Source organism: Athene noctua, chromosome 1 (genome assembly GCF_965140245.1).
Source record: "Athene noctua chromosome 1, bAthNoc1.hap1.1, whole genome shotgun sequence".
Lineage (NCBI taxonomy): Eukaryota > Metazoa > Chordata > Aves > Strigiformes > Strigidae > Athene > Athene noctua.
Genome location: NC_134037.1, coordinates 95,390,936 through 95,408,661, shown reverse-complemented (window position 1 = coordinate 95,408,661; position 17,726 = coordinate 95,390,936). Strand labels below are relative to the sequence as shown.

At 35.2% G+C, this 17,726-nt stretch overlaps 1 protein-coding gene across 1 annotated transcript in view; it reads right to left on the bottom strand.

Moving 5' to 3' along the window:
• DNAH8 (dynein axonemal heavy chain 8) overlaps positions 1-17,726 on the bottom strand; it is a 151,391-nt gene that overhangs the window by 98,794 nt on the left and 34,871 nt on the right. The window contains exons 22-30 of the mRNA XM_074925831.1: positions 17,059-17,174; positions 16,027-16,133; positions 14,485-14,587; positions 11,718-11,919; positions 9,064-9,257; positions 7,352-7,478; positions 4,956-5,191; positions 1,397-1,501; positions 262-375 (exon numbers count right to left, since the gene is read on the bottom strand). Coding sequence (XP_074781932.1) covers positions 262-375; positions 1,397-1,501; positions 4,956-5,191; positions 7,352-7,478; positions 9,064-9,257; positions 11,718-11,919; positions 14,485-14,587; positions 16,027-16,133; positions 17,059-17,174 — 1,304 coding nt within the window. The remainder of the gene's footprint in view (positions 1-261; positions 376-1,396; positions 1,502-4,955; positions 5,192-7,351; positions 7,479-9,063; positions 9,258-11,717; positions 11,920-14,484; positions 14,588-16,026; positions 16,134-17,058; positions 17,175-17,726) is intronic.

Genomic DNA, 17,726 nt, shown 5'->3' with positions numbered 1-17,726 from the left:
AAATTCATTTCTAAATCATCTTCTAAATAAAGATTTCATGGCAAGTTGTACCACCAGGGATTCTTTTATTTCCTGACAGAGTTCTGTGCAGTGCTATTTCTTCATAGTGAAAAGTTTGACCTACAATGATGACTGCTTAGCAACTATGGCATCAAACATCCAGTAGCTGAGCAGAATAAAATTCTGGCACCCAACTGCTGCAAACCAAAAACATTGAAAAACTAAGTACAAGTCTTACAAGTAACTACTAAATTCATTTACCGTTTCATATGACATTTCAAAGTTTGACACATCCTCCTGAAAAACTGCGACTGATTCTAGCAAATTACTCTTAAATTTCGGCTGAACTTGAACCAAGGCATCTTGAACTTTGGTCTGATATACAAAAGATTAAAATCAAAGTTATTTTTTTAAAAATCAGGAACAGATATTTAAGTTGTATATAATCCAAAATAATAAATAAAAAGTAGTAAAATTCTGAACAAAAATTATTTGAAGCTGAATAGATTGGGTTTTTTCCTTTTATGGTGTTATATGTTCAACTGGTGAGACGAAAAGTGGAGAAATAAAGAAAGCAACCAAAAACCATAACGAAATCTCTCCTCCACCTTAAGTGAACATGTTTCACTATGAGGCAGTGGGTAAAAAAAAAAAAGGACACAGAAAAGGGAAGAAAAAAGATCCTATTCTCTTCCTTCGCTCCCTCCAAAAAAACTTCTCAAAGGCCAAAGTGTTATGGTCCTCTTCCTTATGGATGGCTTAGCCATCTCTTTAACAACTTTCTTTTTTTTTTTTTCAAAATCTTGAGAGAAAGAACCAAGAGCTGTATGAAATGCAAATGTAAAATATACTCTTGAGCTTCTGAGTCCTTTCCAGAGTGATTAACCTGTGGGACAGGATCTAAATAGTTTCAACAAAATATCTACATATTTCCGTCTAACCTTCTACATTACAGAAATTATTCAATAAACTTCTGAGGTATATAAGGCTGTCCTAAATGATAAAGGTAAATGTGCAATCACCACTTAGGGGTAAGGGCACTGGCAGATTATGTACTTGAAAACAGGTAATCAATCTAAGGGTAGTAATCTTCCTGATTAGACAAGAATGACACAGAAACTGAAAATGAAGGAGAGCAGAAAGATACAACAAATTACTCATTTTCTTGCAGGTTTTAAGCCTATACCTAAAAGCTACAATAGTATTTAAATATTAAAGACCTCAATAAAAATAAAATTAGAAAATGAACATGCTAATAAAAGGTATAGACACTAGTGTGCAACTGAAGGCCAAGGGCAAGAAGACTGAGTGGAGTGAAAACTAGTCCTGCAATGTCATTTGTACTCTAAAAAAAAGCACATGAAGACAAATGGAAAATATAGTTTTATATACTTACAGATAGGGTCTGTAATTTATTGAAAGAATATCTGAGTGTATCAACTCCTTCTGATTCCTCTTTTGTAACCTCAATTTCAAATGTATTTAAAATGGCATAGGCTTCCTAGATGAAAAAAAAAAAAAAACCACAAAAAAAACCCACCCACTTTAGGAATGATGCATTTTATGTTCATTTGCAGGAACATAGATCCAACTTTTAACAAACATTTCAAAGAAAATCTGTTCTTGTAATTTAGGCATAAAATACTTATTTGTTTTTTTTTAAATAAGGGTGATGAATGAAGAACTAGGAAACAACAGCAAAAAATATTTATTCAAATATGTCTTTGACGAAATACTAGAAAAAATATGCAAACACAGTAAAATAAATATTAAAAATACATAAAATTTTATCATCTCAATAGTATTTTATTCCAGATCTACATTTCACTCGAATGTAGATTTTGATAAATTTTTCCAAACTCTGAATAATTATTCACACTAAACTCCACATTTTTAAATGTTTTGCCAATTAATCTATGAAATATTTGTTACTATATTTTGCCAAACTATCAAATACCTACATATGTACCTGTTACAGAATTCATCTTTCTTATCACTTGTTCTCATTCACAATTTGTTTGCATATCTTCTGCTTTATTATTTTCTTCCTACACACATGGCATTATTTAGAAATAAGATTTTTTATTTTATAGTTTCCCAATAAGTAGGCATAAGATTTCCTAATGAAGAAAACCAGCAGTGTGCAAGTGTGCATTATGTTAGCTGCTCCTTCGACCTACAACTTTCATTCTGTGTGATTTGTGATGGTTGATAACCAGTTTATTCCATGCAGATATCTACATTTAGAATTTTCTCCTTTTCAACTTCTGAGAGAGGCGTAGACTGAACCATTGAGGTTGAGAGGGGTTTCTGGAAATTGCCTAGTCCAACCCCCCCTGCTCAAAGCAGGGCCACTTAAATCAGGTTGCCCAGGATCATGTCCAGTCAGCTTTTGAATATCTTCAAGGACAGAGAGCCCACAACCCCTCTGGGCAATCTGAGTGCTTGAGCACCCTCACAGTAAATTTTTCTTAGGTTTAAATGGAATTTACAGCATTTCAGCTTGTGCCCATTGACTCCTGTCCTGTTACTGGCTGCCACTGAGAAGAGGCTGGTTCCCTCTTCCTTCTAACCCCCATCAGGTACTTATACACATTGATAAAATACCCCCTACACCTTCCTTCTCCAGAATAAATATTCTCAGCTCTCAGCCTCTCCTATTATGTCATTCTCCAATTGCTTAATCAGCTTTTGCTGAACTCGCTCCAGTAGGTCTATGTCTCTCTTGTATTGGGAAGACCAGAACCAGACACAGCACCTCAGATAAGAGACTCATACACCAGAGGAGATCACCTCCCTCAACCTGCTGGCAACACAACTCCTAATACAGTCCAGGATACCCTTAACCTTCCTTGCTGGAAGGGCACTTTTCTGGCTTATGTTCAACTTGGTGTACACCAAAAAATTCAGTTCTTTTTCCGCAAAGCTACTTTCTACCCAGGCTGCACTGGTGTCTAGGGGCATTCATCTCTTGGGGCAGGACTTGGCATCTCCCTTTGTTGAACTTCATGAGGTTCCTGTTAGCCCATTTTTCCATCCAGATGCCTCTGAACCCCCCTTGACAACCATCTGGTGTGTCAGCCATTCCTCCCAGTTGTGTCATCTGGAAACTTGTTAAGGGTGCACTCTGCCCCATCTACCAAGTACACAGTACTAGACCCAGTATGGACCCCTGGGGTGTACCACTAATTGCTGGCTTCTAACTAGATTTTGTGCCACTGACCACAACCCTTTGAGCCTGACAGTTTGAGCCTGACAGTCCACACCATCAGTTTGTCAATGAGGATGTTATGGGAGACAGCGTCAAAAGCCTTGCTACCATCACAATAAAGAATATCCACTAGTCTCCCCTTGTTCACTAATAATTTCATTGTAGAAAACTAACAAGTTGATCAGGCATGATTTTCCCTTGATAAATCTGCATTGACTATGCTCAATCCCCTTCCTGTCCTGCTTTTTGTTACACCAAGTCCTCTTTCCTTCAATTATGATTTAGTAAGAAATATAATGCCTAATCATCCCATCAACAAAGTTATAATTAAATCTCCCAATAAAACAAAACATTGACGTTACCGATCAGTAATTATAAATGTTGCCATCGTTCTATATTCATGTCTTGAATTTTCAGGTCTATATTCTTTCATTATTTAAGGAAAGTTCATGAAAAAAAGGTCTAAGAGTGAACTGTTCACATGGCTAGCCATACTGATATCAAGGGAACTCATTAAGTTAATATAGAAAGGGAGGAAATGGTTGTAAGATAAACAAAATATAAGTGGTTTGGGAAAGAACTTTTATCCCAATAGTCATCTCAAAGTGCCAGAAGCAGATGTAAATGAACAAGCAATGTTAATACTTCATAATTTTGTATACCTTCTATTTATTTATTTACAAATTTTGCATCATTTCCTACACATGTAAAATCTATCAGAATGACATGTTGAACTCAGTTCCTCTTGCTTATTTTATTTAACATCTATGAGTATGATTATCATGTCCATATCTTCAGCCTGAAAACAGTCAGACTAAGAAATAACATTTAGTTGATCTGATTACTTTAAATGTTGGAATTATTGTTCAGGTTCTTCCTTTACTTGTTTAATCTCTAGCTCTTCTGGATCACAGAACTGGTTATACTTGCATTTAAATAGTCTCTGTACCATTGCTGGCTTACAAACCACCACATGAATTGCTAAGATAAAACCCACTTTCTTAACATAAAACTAGTAAAAGTGACAACAATCCACTGAAAGTCCTTTCTGGTATCATGTTCATAGAACAGTCTTCAGGAAAGAAAATGTTAATATACAATAACACAATTTCTTCTCCAAAAGGTGGATGAAAATGTAAAAAAAAGTGTTCTATTAAGCTGAGTGTTTCAGAGTGTGATAATAAATACCAAGTATATCTAAAACCTAATGAGCTTCTTTTACCTTCTTGTAGGGAAAAATAAAAGAATTAGGCAAGTTTCTGACAGCATACAATGATGTGTGGCTCCATGAATATATTATGGTTATATTTAAAGGGGTTAGATGATCAAGATCTTTGTTTACAGATACAGAAAAATTTAAAAAATCAAGACCTTTGTCTACAGATACAGAAAAATTAAGAAGAGGATTAAGGTTAATGAAAACAACACACTACAAAAGGGAAAATATTGCTCCTTCCTCTTGTGCTCTCATCTGTTCATTTCTGCATGTTGTCTCCTAGATTGCATTTATATTATAATTTATTTGAGAGAGAATAATTTTTACTCTCCTGCATTTATACAGCATCTAGCAAAGTATCTGATACTGATTCATAATTTATACTATAAATAACCACAAAAATATTACTGTTTCCATCTTCAGTCTAGATCATTAATGATAGTAAACTCATTGTTTTGCTTCTCAGTTTATCTTATGATTCTTATTATATCATTTTAATCAAAGTAAAAAAATTAAAAGTCATCTTACTTCAATAGGTCCCAGACTCATATCCATTTGTATGTTATTATCACGTATGATAGATAAAGCTTCCATTGCAAATCTGACATCATCTAAGTCATGCAGAGGTCGAGACAATTTCTTTAAATATTCATTTATGAACAGCATCATGTCTGTCATTTTCTTTTTATATTCCTCATTTAAATGATGACAGAGGAGCATCTTCCAGGCTTTGGCTTCAATTGCTAAAGCTATTTTCAGTGGTCCTAATTTAAAAAAAGAAATAAATTATTCAATCTACGTCTTAGTTTTTTTCTGTAAAAAAAACCCACATCATGACTTATGGTTCTTTAACAGCAATTAGGAAAAACAGACAGGTAATCCAATTACTGCATTTTAAAAGTTCCAAACCAAATATATTTTTGTTGGTTTATAGTATATTGTAATAAGCTTATCTATGTATATTTGGTAAGCTTCTCTAATAGAACATATAAAGAAAATTAATAAAGAAGAAAATGCCTACTTATTAATGTAGATTTTCAGAAAATACCTTTGATATATATTAACCAAATGCATAAAGATCAGTGGTGTTTAAATGGCTTATATCCCTTGAAGAAATGGCATCTTGGGATTTCACAATACTTTGCAACTAAAATTGTAAGGTGTCACATCATATCATATGTAGTTAACATATAAACACAAACCAACACTGAAGAGACAAAAAAGCCAATCACTGGTGTTCCAGCTTATTTTCAAAATAAATTAGGATTTTAATAGGCGTCATTTTGTACTCTGGTGAAAGAAACCAAAAGATACTAACAGCATATAACATTTCTGCTCACAAAAAATTTACAGCAGATATAGTTTCTTCTTCAATAATATGCCTATTAGCATGAAAAATCTGATTCCTGAAGGCCATGGGTAATTCAAGGAAAGTACTGTAAAAGTACTGGAAAGTACAGGGGTCCAGAAGCTAGACTATGTAAATGATAGTAAATCAGTTCCTAAACCTAAGCTGAATATGAGAAAAATATCTGCTTCCCCAGATCATAAAAACATTTAATATCCTTGTTCCTGAACCTGGAAGACTTGGCTCCCTCTGATGCAGCGGTCACAGATGAGGAATCAGTGTAACCATCAACAAAATCCATGTTCTTTTGGATAGACTGCTTCTTATCACACTTGACTGATAAATCATCACAGAGTAATAGACAGCAAGTTTTCCAGAGTGAATTAATTGGCTCCAGAGGGGTTTAATTAATAAGAAGTTGCATCCAGGAATTGGATGAGGATATGCAGTCAGCAGTCTGACAATTTTGCTTATTCACTGAAAGCAAGCTAGGGGTAACACACCAACAAGATCCTAAAATGAACTCTATTCAAAGTGCAACAGCTTCTGTCTTCTCTGATGTGTGAGCAAGACAAATTGTACTGAAATGATTTCTCAGTCTAATCAATCTAATCTCTCAGAAAATGGGGTTGCTCATTAGAAACGTGACCACACTGATATTTGGAAAGGGATACATTTACTACTTGTCCCTAGAGAGCAACCATGATAGCGTCTGCCACAGAAAGTTAAAAAAACTGCAAAAGTGACACTGGTCCACAGAAGACATGTTAGCTACATAATAATCTGAGAGATGAGAGGGATAAGTGTCACTGAAATCTTTGCTTCTCTGTCATAGCACAAACAGCTTAATTCTTCAACAAGCAGTTGTCTGGAGAAAATACACTTTTCTGCACCTGACTGTTTTTCAGAATAACATGATCAATGACTACCAGGTTGTCAGGGCCACAGGAGGCCAGGTACTGAGGCACGGTGCTGTATAGAACTAAGGAAGCACAAGCTGTGTGAGGGAACACATTCCAACACCAGGGCTTGGTGACAGCTTCTCTACCTTTAAAGACACTATACAGGTGGACAGAAAAACATGATATTCTGAGATCTATGGATGCTAAACATGGGAATGGCTAAGCAGCCATATGTCCTGCTGAAACAAACACTGATAGAGAAAAAGAAGCTAATACAGCTATGTGCTAGTCTTGCACCAATACCAAAGAAGGTGATTTATGCTTCTGATGCTCTTTGTAATCACTGGTTGACCTGATGCCAGAGATGAGTGCCAGAGATAACCAAATCAGTATCAATACATATTCATTAACTCTTCAGCAGGTCCCCATGATAACTTCACACCCATGACAGAGTTTAATTTCTCCACTCCAAAGAGGAGAAGGCAAGAGGAATGGAGTTTTTTTTTCAAGTCAGATTTCTGAGAAGGGTCTGAGTAAGCCCTGGCTGATCAGTCAGGGAGGTCTCTTCAGTAATTTCTATACATATTGTAAGCATTTTTTTCCAAGAATAAACCAAATAACTACTATTATATTCATTATCTTACTGTACATACAAGGCTAAGAAAATGTCATACCTGTATGCAGTTCAATTGGACCAAGAGGAATAATGGGGTTTAAATCCTCCATCTCTTCCTCAAACATAGCATAGTAAAGTATTTCTTCTTTAATTTCAGTCAGAGATGGACAGCTAGCCAAAAATTGCTGTGTGTAGTTTAAAATCAACAAAAGTCAATCAACAAATGTCCTTTTCCATATTTTTATAAAACAAGTGGCAACAGTTATTCAGGAATTACTGAAAATGTGTGCCAATATTATACCTGGGTTTAGTCTTTTGTAGCCTTGCTAACAGGGTAAAATGGATGTGATGAGGAATTCATGTGTACCTATTTCTCTGTCAGTAGCTCTCAAGCTTGTTGGGAATTTCCAGTCAAATTTAACAGAGAAACAGATAGCCAAGACATGTTAAGTGCCCACTGGTTTTGAGAAAACAGGTAACGAGATCAAAAACTGTCCACACTTACAGGAAGACCACACCATTAGCCCAATTATGTGTGAAACAATCACAATAAAACACATTTTCTAATAGTTCCATGAGCAGAACTCAAGTGTAGAAAAGATTTGTGATTCTGAAAAGCTGCATCTCAGAAGCATTACACAAGAGCTTTATTCAATACGCCTACATAGCCTGGGCAAGTAACAAATGCTGAAAGCTGTTTCCCACTTCTATTCCTTTGTCTGAAAGTGCCCAGACAGGCAGTGGAAGGGTTAGCATAGTGCTAAAGAAAGAATGTAGCAACTAGGTCATATGTGTGTAAGACTTAGCTACATTATTATTGAGGCTCTCTCTGTATCCTTCTCCTTAGTAGTAACTAGATCAACCTAATAATATTTATTTGGTTAGACTAACTAAATTCTCAGCTCTGCATATAAAGTGGCTTTTTTAGCCCATATATACTGCAAAACTTGCACTGTGACACTCAGAGGATACCAGTGCTCCTGTAGTAAACAAGGTGATGTGATATTCACAGATCTATGTATATAACAGAAAATTCAACTAAGCCAAAGTTACAGAAAGTAGATAGAGAAGCCAACTTTCTTCTACCGAGTCTCTAAATTCAAACTCTACGTTAAAACTCTATTGTAGAACAGTGTGAAATGTTCCAAAGCAGAAGTCACAGAGACCTCCAGTTCCTGGAAACTAACTTTTTCTTGCTGTAGCAGACACTATATTTTTCTACCAAACTTATGGATTCAACTTAGAGTTCAAACAACCAAGAACTGAATAGAAGATTCTTGGAACAGAGAATGAAGAACTCACCTCCTGAAATAACTACAGGAAAGCTGGTGAATAAAAATTGTATTAAACTCAAAGTATAACACTTTCCATAGAGAAAAAAACACAATTATCATCACTGATGCTGTGGGAATGTCTATGGGTTCTGGTATACATCATGTCAGACTGGGGTAGTTTCTTGTGGCCTAAAATCCAGAGTTCCACAAACAAAAAATAAAGCAATTAACAAATTAGGACCAGTTTATTAGTATCTAGAATGGCACAGAAGCAGGAAAAGCCAAACCCCAACACAAAAATGAGGTAGCATGCTATTACTTCTGCTTAGGCAATATACTTCACTGAAAGACAAAATAAGAATTTCAGCTGTTATTTTTGTTATATTGTTATATTTTCTGCATCTTTTTCCTTGATTTTTTTTACCTTTATGTTTTCTGATTTCAAAAGATAATGTTAATGAAGAACAGCCCTGTAGGTGATCATCATTAAACGCACCTGAATTTTGGCATCTCTATCTTCTGCCCACAGCACCTTGTATTTCTGAAAGTCCTGCAGAACTTCACTAGCTACTTCTCTTACAGAATTCACGGCAGAAGAGAGTAGCACAACTAGTTTAGAAATATCTTCATGTTCTGTAACACCTGAGTAAAAATTTCTTAGCTTTCTGACAAGCACATCATCTTCAACTGCTTCTGTAAAATAAAATTATATATAACTGAATGAACTATTAAAAGACTGTTTAGAATTCTCTTCTAAGCATGTGCATGCCAAGTTAAGCGATGATGCTCTTCAGTAAAGCTGAGTAGCCTTCTTCAACTGTCTGTCCGATTGCTTAATATGAAAGTACCAAGTGCTAGTTAGTACCAGGCTCTATACAGCCAGAGCAAATTCAGTCTACAGTGAATGTTTCTAAATGGACAGAAAATAGCCTTCTTAATTCACAAAATTTCATTTTCTCCACTGTAACTTTGAACACGACAAGGCCTCATAAACATTGTGTTATGTTTTTTTAAAGTTAATGTACAGTGTTTTAATTGTGTAAAGCCCTTAAAACAGTGCAAGTTTCTTGAACTCTAACATGCTTCAAAGAAATAATTTCTTGTTATTCTATTTAGTGGTTTCAAAAAAGATGCTAAACTCTGGCAAGCCACATATAAATCATAGAATGATTTCAGTTGGAAGGGACCTTAATGATCAACTAGTTCCAACCCCCTGCCATGGGCAGGGACACCTTCCACTAGACCAGGTTGCTCAAAGCCCCGTCCAACCTGGCCTTGAACACTGCCAGGGAGGGGGCAGGCACAGCCTCTCTGGACAACCTGTGCCAGTGTGTCACCACTCTCACAGTAAAAATCTTCTTCCTTGTATCTAATCTAAATCTACCCTCTTTCAGTTTAAAGCCATTACCCCTCATCCTATCACTACATTCTCTTGTAAAAAGTCCCTCCCCATCTTTCCTGTAGCCCCCTTTAGGTACTGGAAGGCCACTATAAGGTCTCCCTGGAGCCTTCTCCAAGCTGAACAACCCCAACTCTCTTAGCCTGTCTTCATAAGGGAGGTGCTTCAGCTCCCTGATCATCTTTGTGGCCTCCTATGAACTCACTCCAAAAGGTCCATGTCCTTCTTATGTTGATAATGAGTGCAGAATTAAGTTTGTCATGTTTTGGATCTGCACTTGTCTTACAAACGGCTAAAATCAAAGTCTTTTGAGTCTTGTCTGAAAGAGGTTAGAACTGAATGAAGAGAAAAAAAGAAAGAAAAAAAAAAAAAAAAAGAGAAAGGACAATCTAGAGATATTCCTAAACTTCTTGACTCCAAATACACTTTCAAAGGCAGTTTAGATACTGGTAACTGCTGGTCCAGTTACACTACTGATGTTGAAACTGAAGCCCTGTCTCCTTTAAGAACTACAAGTAAGCTAAAATAGAAGGAAAATAAAACACAATTTTCATGTCCCTCCTTCATTTTTGATAAATTGCTGAGAAAATCAGGGTCAATATAGACACTGATATACCTGAGATCTGAGCCTCTCCTGTCATAACAATGCCTGAGAATTCTGAAGTAGATTTAAGAGAATGGAGACAAAAAATCCACTCTTTTCACCACACACATTGTTTAATGGGGGGGATTTAGTGCAACTGCAAGTTCTCTTTTAGTCTGAAGACTTTTCAGAGGTCTGGTTACTGGAAACAAAGTCTCAGATTGATCCATCCTTGACAGTGTACTCCACTGATCTCATTGGCCAAACATTAATATATGGCCCCAGGGTTTGCTGATGAGTAGTTTAAAGGTAATGAAAATCATTACTTGCTGATGTTGTATTTTACACAGTGGAGGAAAAGGCTATGACTGTTTGATGAGGATAGTTTGCTCTCACCCTGTTTGAAGCTCATTAAAGAGGTTAAAATTATACAAAGTACATCAGTAGAAGTCATCCCAGATCTGGACTATCAAAAAGAAAAGCTTTCCAAGATGTTAAATACTTTCCAAAGGAATCACAATAAATATATAACTGTATTGCCGATCGATGACTCAGCCAAGCAGCTAAGAGAACCTGATAGTAAAAATATATTTGAACTTTTGTGGATGCTTACAAAACATATGGGGAGATGATCAGAAATAATATTAAGGAAAAAATATCTGACTAAAACAAATGTAGGTCTATCTATAGTCTGAATGTTCACATGAACAAACACTTTAGGTGTTTTATACTCCATTCTAGGACTATAGCCAACAATTAAAATCTTTACTGAAATCTAATTATCAGACTAGCTCTTGTTCTATTTCAATGAGAGTTAGTCTACAGTCATTGTTTATGGTTTCAACTATATTGTTATGGATACATTCCACAGAAAACAGGTAAAAGACCTTAGAAAGGTCTTAAAAAGACATACTTACTTCACCTCATATTAAATAGGAGATTCAGAATCTAGCAATTTTTCTAAGTTTTTTTGCTCAGAGTTCTAATAGTTACATAGGCCTGAAAAGCTATTTCTGAAAAATACAGCTAATAAACCCAACAAATTAATTCAAGATAATCCACAGTTGGCCTCTTTGAAAAGTGATCTTATTCACAAATATTTGTATAGGGCATTTCTATTAAAGTAAAAAGTTGAAATAAGTGAAAAACCAAAACCAAAACCCAACACACTTACTTTCCCTTTTTTTGGCTATTTTTCCTGGTGATCCAAAGCCTGCTGAAGATACTTGCCGTGTGCCTGATTCTGTTTTTAAACTAGATTTTTGCAAATGTCTCTGGCCCCACTGAGCAACTCCACGACTTACTTCCAGTATTAACTGAATCAGACGATTGATGGTTTGCTGTATGTCATCTAAACTGGGAACAATTACCTATATAAAACAGTTGAAATAGCGTTGAAATAAATGCAACTGATTGTCATTTTCTAAGACCTCAGTTTTACTCCGCTCATAGTAAATTATGGAACTTGCCCAGAAGAGAATTTGGAAAATGTAACTTTAACAGTTTGTCTGGCTCAGAATTGTCTCTAAAGAAATTATACTGTACTGACCTACTATCTAGTTGTACATTCATGCTGTGGGTAAAATGACAAGCAAGCATATAAGTAGATAGATTGATTGGGGTTTTTATAATTTCTACAGCATTTTAAACAGCATTTTTATAATTATTTTTATAGTGCATGGGAATACATTACAAGCCTTGTTTTCTGCATTCTAGAATCATAAAGCATTAAAAATTTCAGGCCAAGATCCTCCTCTCTGTTGCTCTTAATGACTGGATCCTAAATTCTGTGAAAGAACTGAGAGGGATGGTCATAAAATTACATATGGACAGGTTATTTTCAAGAAGATTTACAGTTATACAACCTCTCCTTCTAAGTGCTTATCTAGACGTATATTTACACCGTGGAGTATTTCAGGCAAACAAAATCACCTGGATCAAAGTGTCAAACGTCCTAGCTGAATAAATACTGAATGTTTCTTTTCTTCCAAAGCTAGCATTACCTCAAAATTGTTTGCAAGAGAGGTGTTTAGTAAATTAACGGAGCTCCAAGCAGTAGCCCCGAAGATCTCAAGTTGTATATTTGGCAAGGATTTTGTATCATAATTCTGAGAGCAATGTAATAACCAACTCAAAAGAGGAAGTAAACTTACATTCAGCTACCAGAGTACATGACAAAAAGAACTGGAAGGAAAATGAGGATTCCTGATCTGGATCAAGTACAACTAGCAAACAGAATAGGGTCAAAACACAGGCTCTGGTCTGCCATCATCTACACTGTACAAATGCTAGTATGCTCCCTCAGCATAGTTTGGGAAGATGCAAAAAAGCACTCTCCCAGAAAAAAGTCAGACATAGTCTGGCACATAAAAGATGACAGAGGCTGTTCCTAACACACAGTTTGAATGCAAACTTCTGGATTCAGGAAGAAAAGTATTTACAACTGTGGGTACACACCATTTCACATCAGCTCACTTTGAAGTTAAAGAACAGCCTCTAGCCTGTGTTATTTAGTAGTACACAAACAGATATAAAGTCTCAAACCCAAAACTTTTGAACTGCATCGGCAGCACTAATGTTAATTGTGACTTTGTCCAGTCCTTGTTTGAAAACAATTCTGTGTAGCATAAGGTGGACTAAAGGGACACATCAGTTTCTCCAAAATACTGAGCAGGAGGAAGAACCTACCTTAGTGTGATCCAGGAAGGAACAGAACAGCATTTCTTGTTAAACTTCAGAAAAAAGATCACTTTTGTGATATGCTCAATCCTCAAACATAGTCTTCAGAACACCCATCTTATAGCTTTCAAGTGCAAGCCATCATTATGAAATTATGAAATCAACTACAGGAGTGTTCAGAACAGGGATATAAACCGCTTAAAAGTGGCTCTGATGTTTTATAAATCAATTTCACAGATTGAGCAGTTGCATGCATGCAAGCAAGGATTTTGGAAAATCCTATTAGCATCAGTAAAGTGGTATTTTACCCATTACTTAATTACTGCCCTGGATCGATGAAACATTTCAGAGGAGTGGAAAAATGGATTCACTTCCCATGGCAGTGGGTGGAGCTTGGGGCTTTATGCTTATAGAAATATCAACAAGTAAAAATTCCACACTTTGACAGACCTTATATATCATGTGCACACACAGAGTGTGAATGTACAGAATGACAATATGAACACTGATTCAATATCAAAGGAATATCACCTTAGAACATGAACTTTCTTCCATTATAACTTCATTAATATAAAACTTTTAATCTTTACAAGACAACTGGATAATATTAAGTTACCTTCTCATATATAAAATAAAATACCATATATATTGGTGACACAGAATTATCTTGTTTTACAAAAGGAAAACAAATGCATGCATTAGTTCTTTGCAATCAAGCTGCCTTTTTGTTCTCTGCACACAGAAATCCACAGCTCTTTTCTTGGTTTTGAAACTTCTCATTTTTGTCTAGTGTTCCTCCTTCTAGTCATCTTACTTCCTATTGAGATGACTAAAACTGAGCAAAGATAATGTTCATTATTTTTATCAACAAAGGGTTTAAATTACACAAGGAAAAAAGCAGCTAAAAAAGAAAAAAACTATCATGAAAAATCTGTTCCAGCAATGCAACTGCTACATGTAAAGGAGAACTGTAATCATTCTGCAAAGAACGCTGATGAATAGATTGCAGTATAATTGCTGAAACACCCAGGAACAATAAAAGGCCAGGTTCTTCAAGTAACGCTAAGACAGAACCAGGAACACTGGGACTGTGAGCACATTTCACCATTGCTCTCAGTGCACTAAGTCTGAGCAACTGTTCTCCATTGGAATGGATGCTGGTTCAGTAGAAGTGTGCTCACATCCTCCACTTGGGCAAATGCAGAGATGGCTATAAGACAGTGTATTTTACCTTACCTGTATGACACATAACTTACCACATTGGGAATAGCAAGGTGTACTTCTGCCTTTAGAAAAGAAGCAACCTCTTCAGGTTTACTTGGACAAACAGAAAATTTTGTTCTCCCAAATGTAGTTTTGCTGAAAATAATTTTGAAGCATGTCATAAATACTTCACCAAGAAGCCCCCTCAAATTATCTTAGAAATATAATCTGGAGCTGCCTTTTCTGGGCAAATCCTCATGGAGAATTTTCACATTAAATTATGAACTACTTGACAAAACTTACAGAAGCTTCTTGTTTAAAGGGCAAAGATAATAGTCAGGGCTCCATCATTCAGACAAAGGTTACCTTGGATCCAGCCATTGCTTTTGGAACTTTTTTATACATTATATTTTCTGAATCTGGATTTTAATCTCTCAATTTAAGAATGATGGAAGACTGCCAGTGCTTTGAGTAGGGCATAAGAAGGTTTTACTGACCATTTTATGCAACAGTCTATCAAGAGTAAAAGTTCCTCATTACATTTTAGATAAATATTCAACAGAAATGGAAAAAAGTTTCAAAGATGACAAGCTAGTGCAAAATGATAAATACATGACCTAAACTCATTCAAATCTAAAACTAAAAAAAAATTGCTAAGTACAATTTCTAAATGCTATGACATGACATGAAATGGTGACCGAATAAGGGAGGATTCAACAATATGATACCATAGACAAATATAAATGACACACCCAAATGAATTCCTATTAATTTCAGTAAGATCAAGATTTCAATACACTTTCTAAAAAAGATGTTCTCAGAAAAAAAGTAACTCAAGCTTCAACACACATTAATGACAAAACACCATCAACTTCACCTGTTTAAAATAAATTCTCTTAATAGAATCCTAAGTAGGCTTTTCAATACACAATATATTGTACCGAAGCAATTCTGTCTCTGAAGTGTACATCTGTTTGAGCAGAGAAGAATCTATAGATATTACAATGTATACAGGAGAATGATAAAATCATATGGATCTTGCCATTAACATACAGAATTCATAGAGTGCATAGATCATCTTTAACCCATGGGAAACAATTCTGCATAGCCATGCTTGCAGAAATAATTTGAAATGAGATGAGCATATAGACACACTGCCATATGTGATGTACAACATACATTTAAGTTCTGGTCATTTAAGTTCTACTCATTTGTGTTTGACAATAAATTGTACTAACAGCATCTTGAAAACAATTCCAAGGGAAAGATATGGGAATAAAAACAATAGTGTGCAGGCATAGGGGAAACAATAGTAGAAATAAAGTTAATTTTCTGCACAAAACAAAATTCATAGACTATAACAACATAAAGAATTCAAGTATTAAAGAAAAGGGTGAGCCAAAGCATAACTACAACAAAAAGTGAAGGCTATCCAGGTTTTGCTTGAGCTAAAAGGGCCAAAAGGTCTGGAACTGTTTGACTAATGATACATGTGCCTGTATCATTACACATGTGAATGTATATTTGTATCACTATATAGACACAGAAATAACTTTATTCTGGTAATACTATTAAAGGAATCATCTGCAACTTACTTTGAAACAAATATTCTTTTTTTAAGACTATCCAAAGACAGTCGGGTGGCTTTCTGGAGACTGTCTAGCAGCTGGTGACTGAAATAGGCAACAATCTCTTTACACTTCTGTCATAAATAAAACATACATCATTTAGTATTGTATTCAGACAGGAACCTGAAGATTATTTCAAAAGGGTTTAAGTCAAATATATTAGGTTCTTGTCTGAAGGAATTTATGCTGTAAACTACATGAGAAACACAAGAGGAGAAGTTGGGAGGAAAGTAGCTTGTAAGTAAGTAAAAGATGCATGAAAAGGAGAATATAGCATTCAAGGAAACAGATTTGTCTTATTCAGAGACAGAATACTGAGATCTGGCTGAAGTCTCATACTCCTTCAGAAAAGCTCTCCATATGAAAAAAAAAAAAAAAAGAAAAAAAAAAAAGACACCATGAATAATACAAGAATATCATGCCTATGTACCCATTTCAAATAGGAGACAAATACAGTAAAATTTGACTGAACTGGATTAAGAAGAACATAAAAATACAACAACATTTAATGAACATTAGCACAAAACTACAGAATTTATCATTGTAACATTATTGCATTTGTGCTTGCAAGTTTGTGAGTCTGTTCTCGATTTCCACTTCCCTTCTCTGCTGCATGTGAAGAGATTGTATTCTTCAAGGAAAAAGTACAAAGGTGATCTTTCTTGATGAAGTTGGAAGAGGAGACAGAAAGGATGAATGTTTCTGTCCACCCAAAAAGGAAAAACCTGTATTATGGCTTAGGCACAATATTCTCCCCAAACTTTTACATATTGAGAATTTGTTTAGTAAAGGTAATAACTGGAATAACATAGAATATACTTTTGAAAGTTAAAATCCATCTTAAATTCACTCTGTAGGGAAGCTATTTCATCATTTTTACATGACTGATATTTTGTATTTGATGTCTTTTTGGAACACAGATATCCAGCTACCAAATGTTAAGATACTGTTCACTAATCCGATCAGTCTGAAAAAAAACCCCTTCTTTTCACAAAATACCTTTTTAAACTCATCTTCTTTATCATCGTCCTTGCTATAATCACCATGAAGAGCTGCAGAAGTATTCTTTTCTCTCTCCTCTTCATTATTTCCAAACACTATATGTTTTTCTTTTACTGTGAATGTAAAAAAAAGTATTTTTTGTTAACTGGACATTGCGTTCTGTTTTTAAGCACGCTGTCCTCCCTCTTTACAGGGAAAAGAAAATTGCTTTTTATTTTAGTAGTACCTGGTTCAGCTATTTGGTTTTATTTCACAACTTTTTTTTTCACTCCAGGAATCTAGTTAAGAGCCCAGCCTATAAGCCTCAGCCTAACAAACATGCACTACAAATACGTTTTTAAAAATAGGTAGGCAAACATGGATATATCAGCTGGAAATGGAAAAAAAAAAAAAAAAATAAAAATCTTGACATAAAAAATTTAACAAAGTACAGAGAACTATCTTTTTATCAGGTTTTTCTGGTTGCATCATAATGAACTATCTTGGAGTAATGACCCTGACTATGCCTTTATACCGGGAGGAAACTAAACTCAGAAGGCAAAAATCCTGTGTAAGAAGAGGAGCTCCATTACTGATTAAGCCTCAAAATATATTTGTCTTGAAAATAGAGTATTTTTCACCAACTTTAAAATATTTCTGCTATAATGGTACAGGACGTCCTCAAA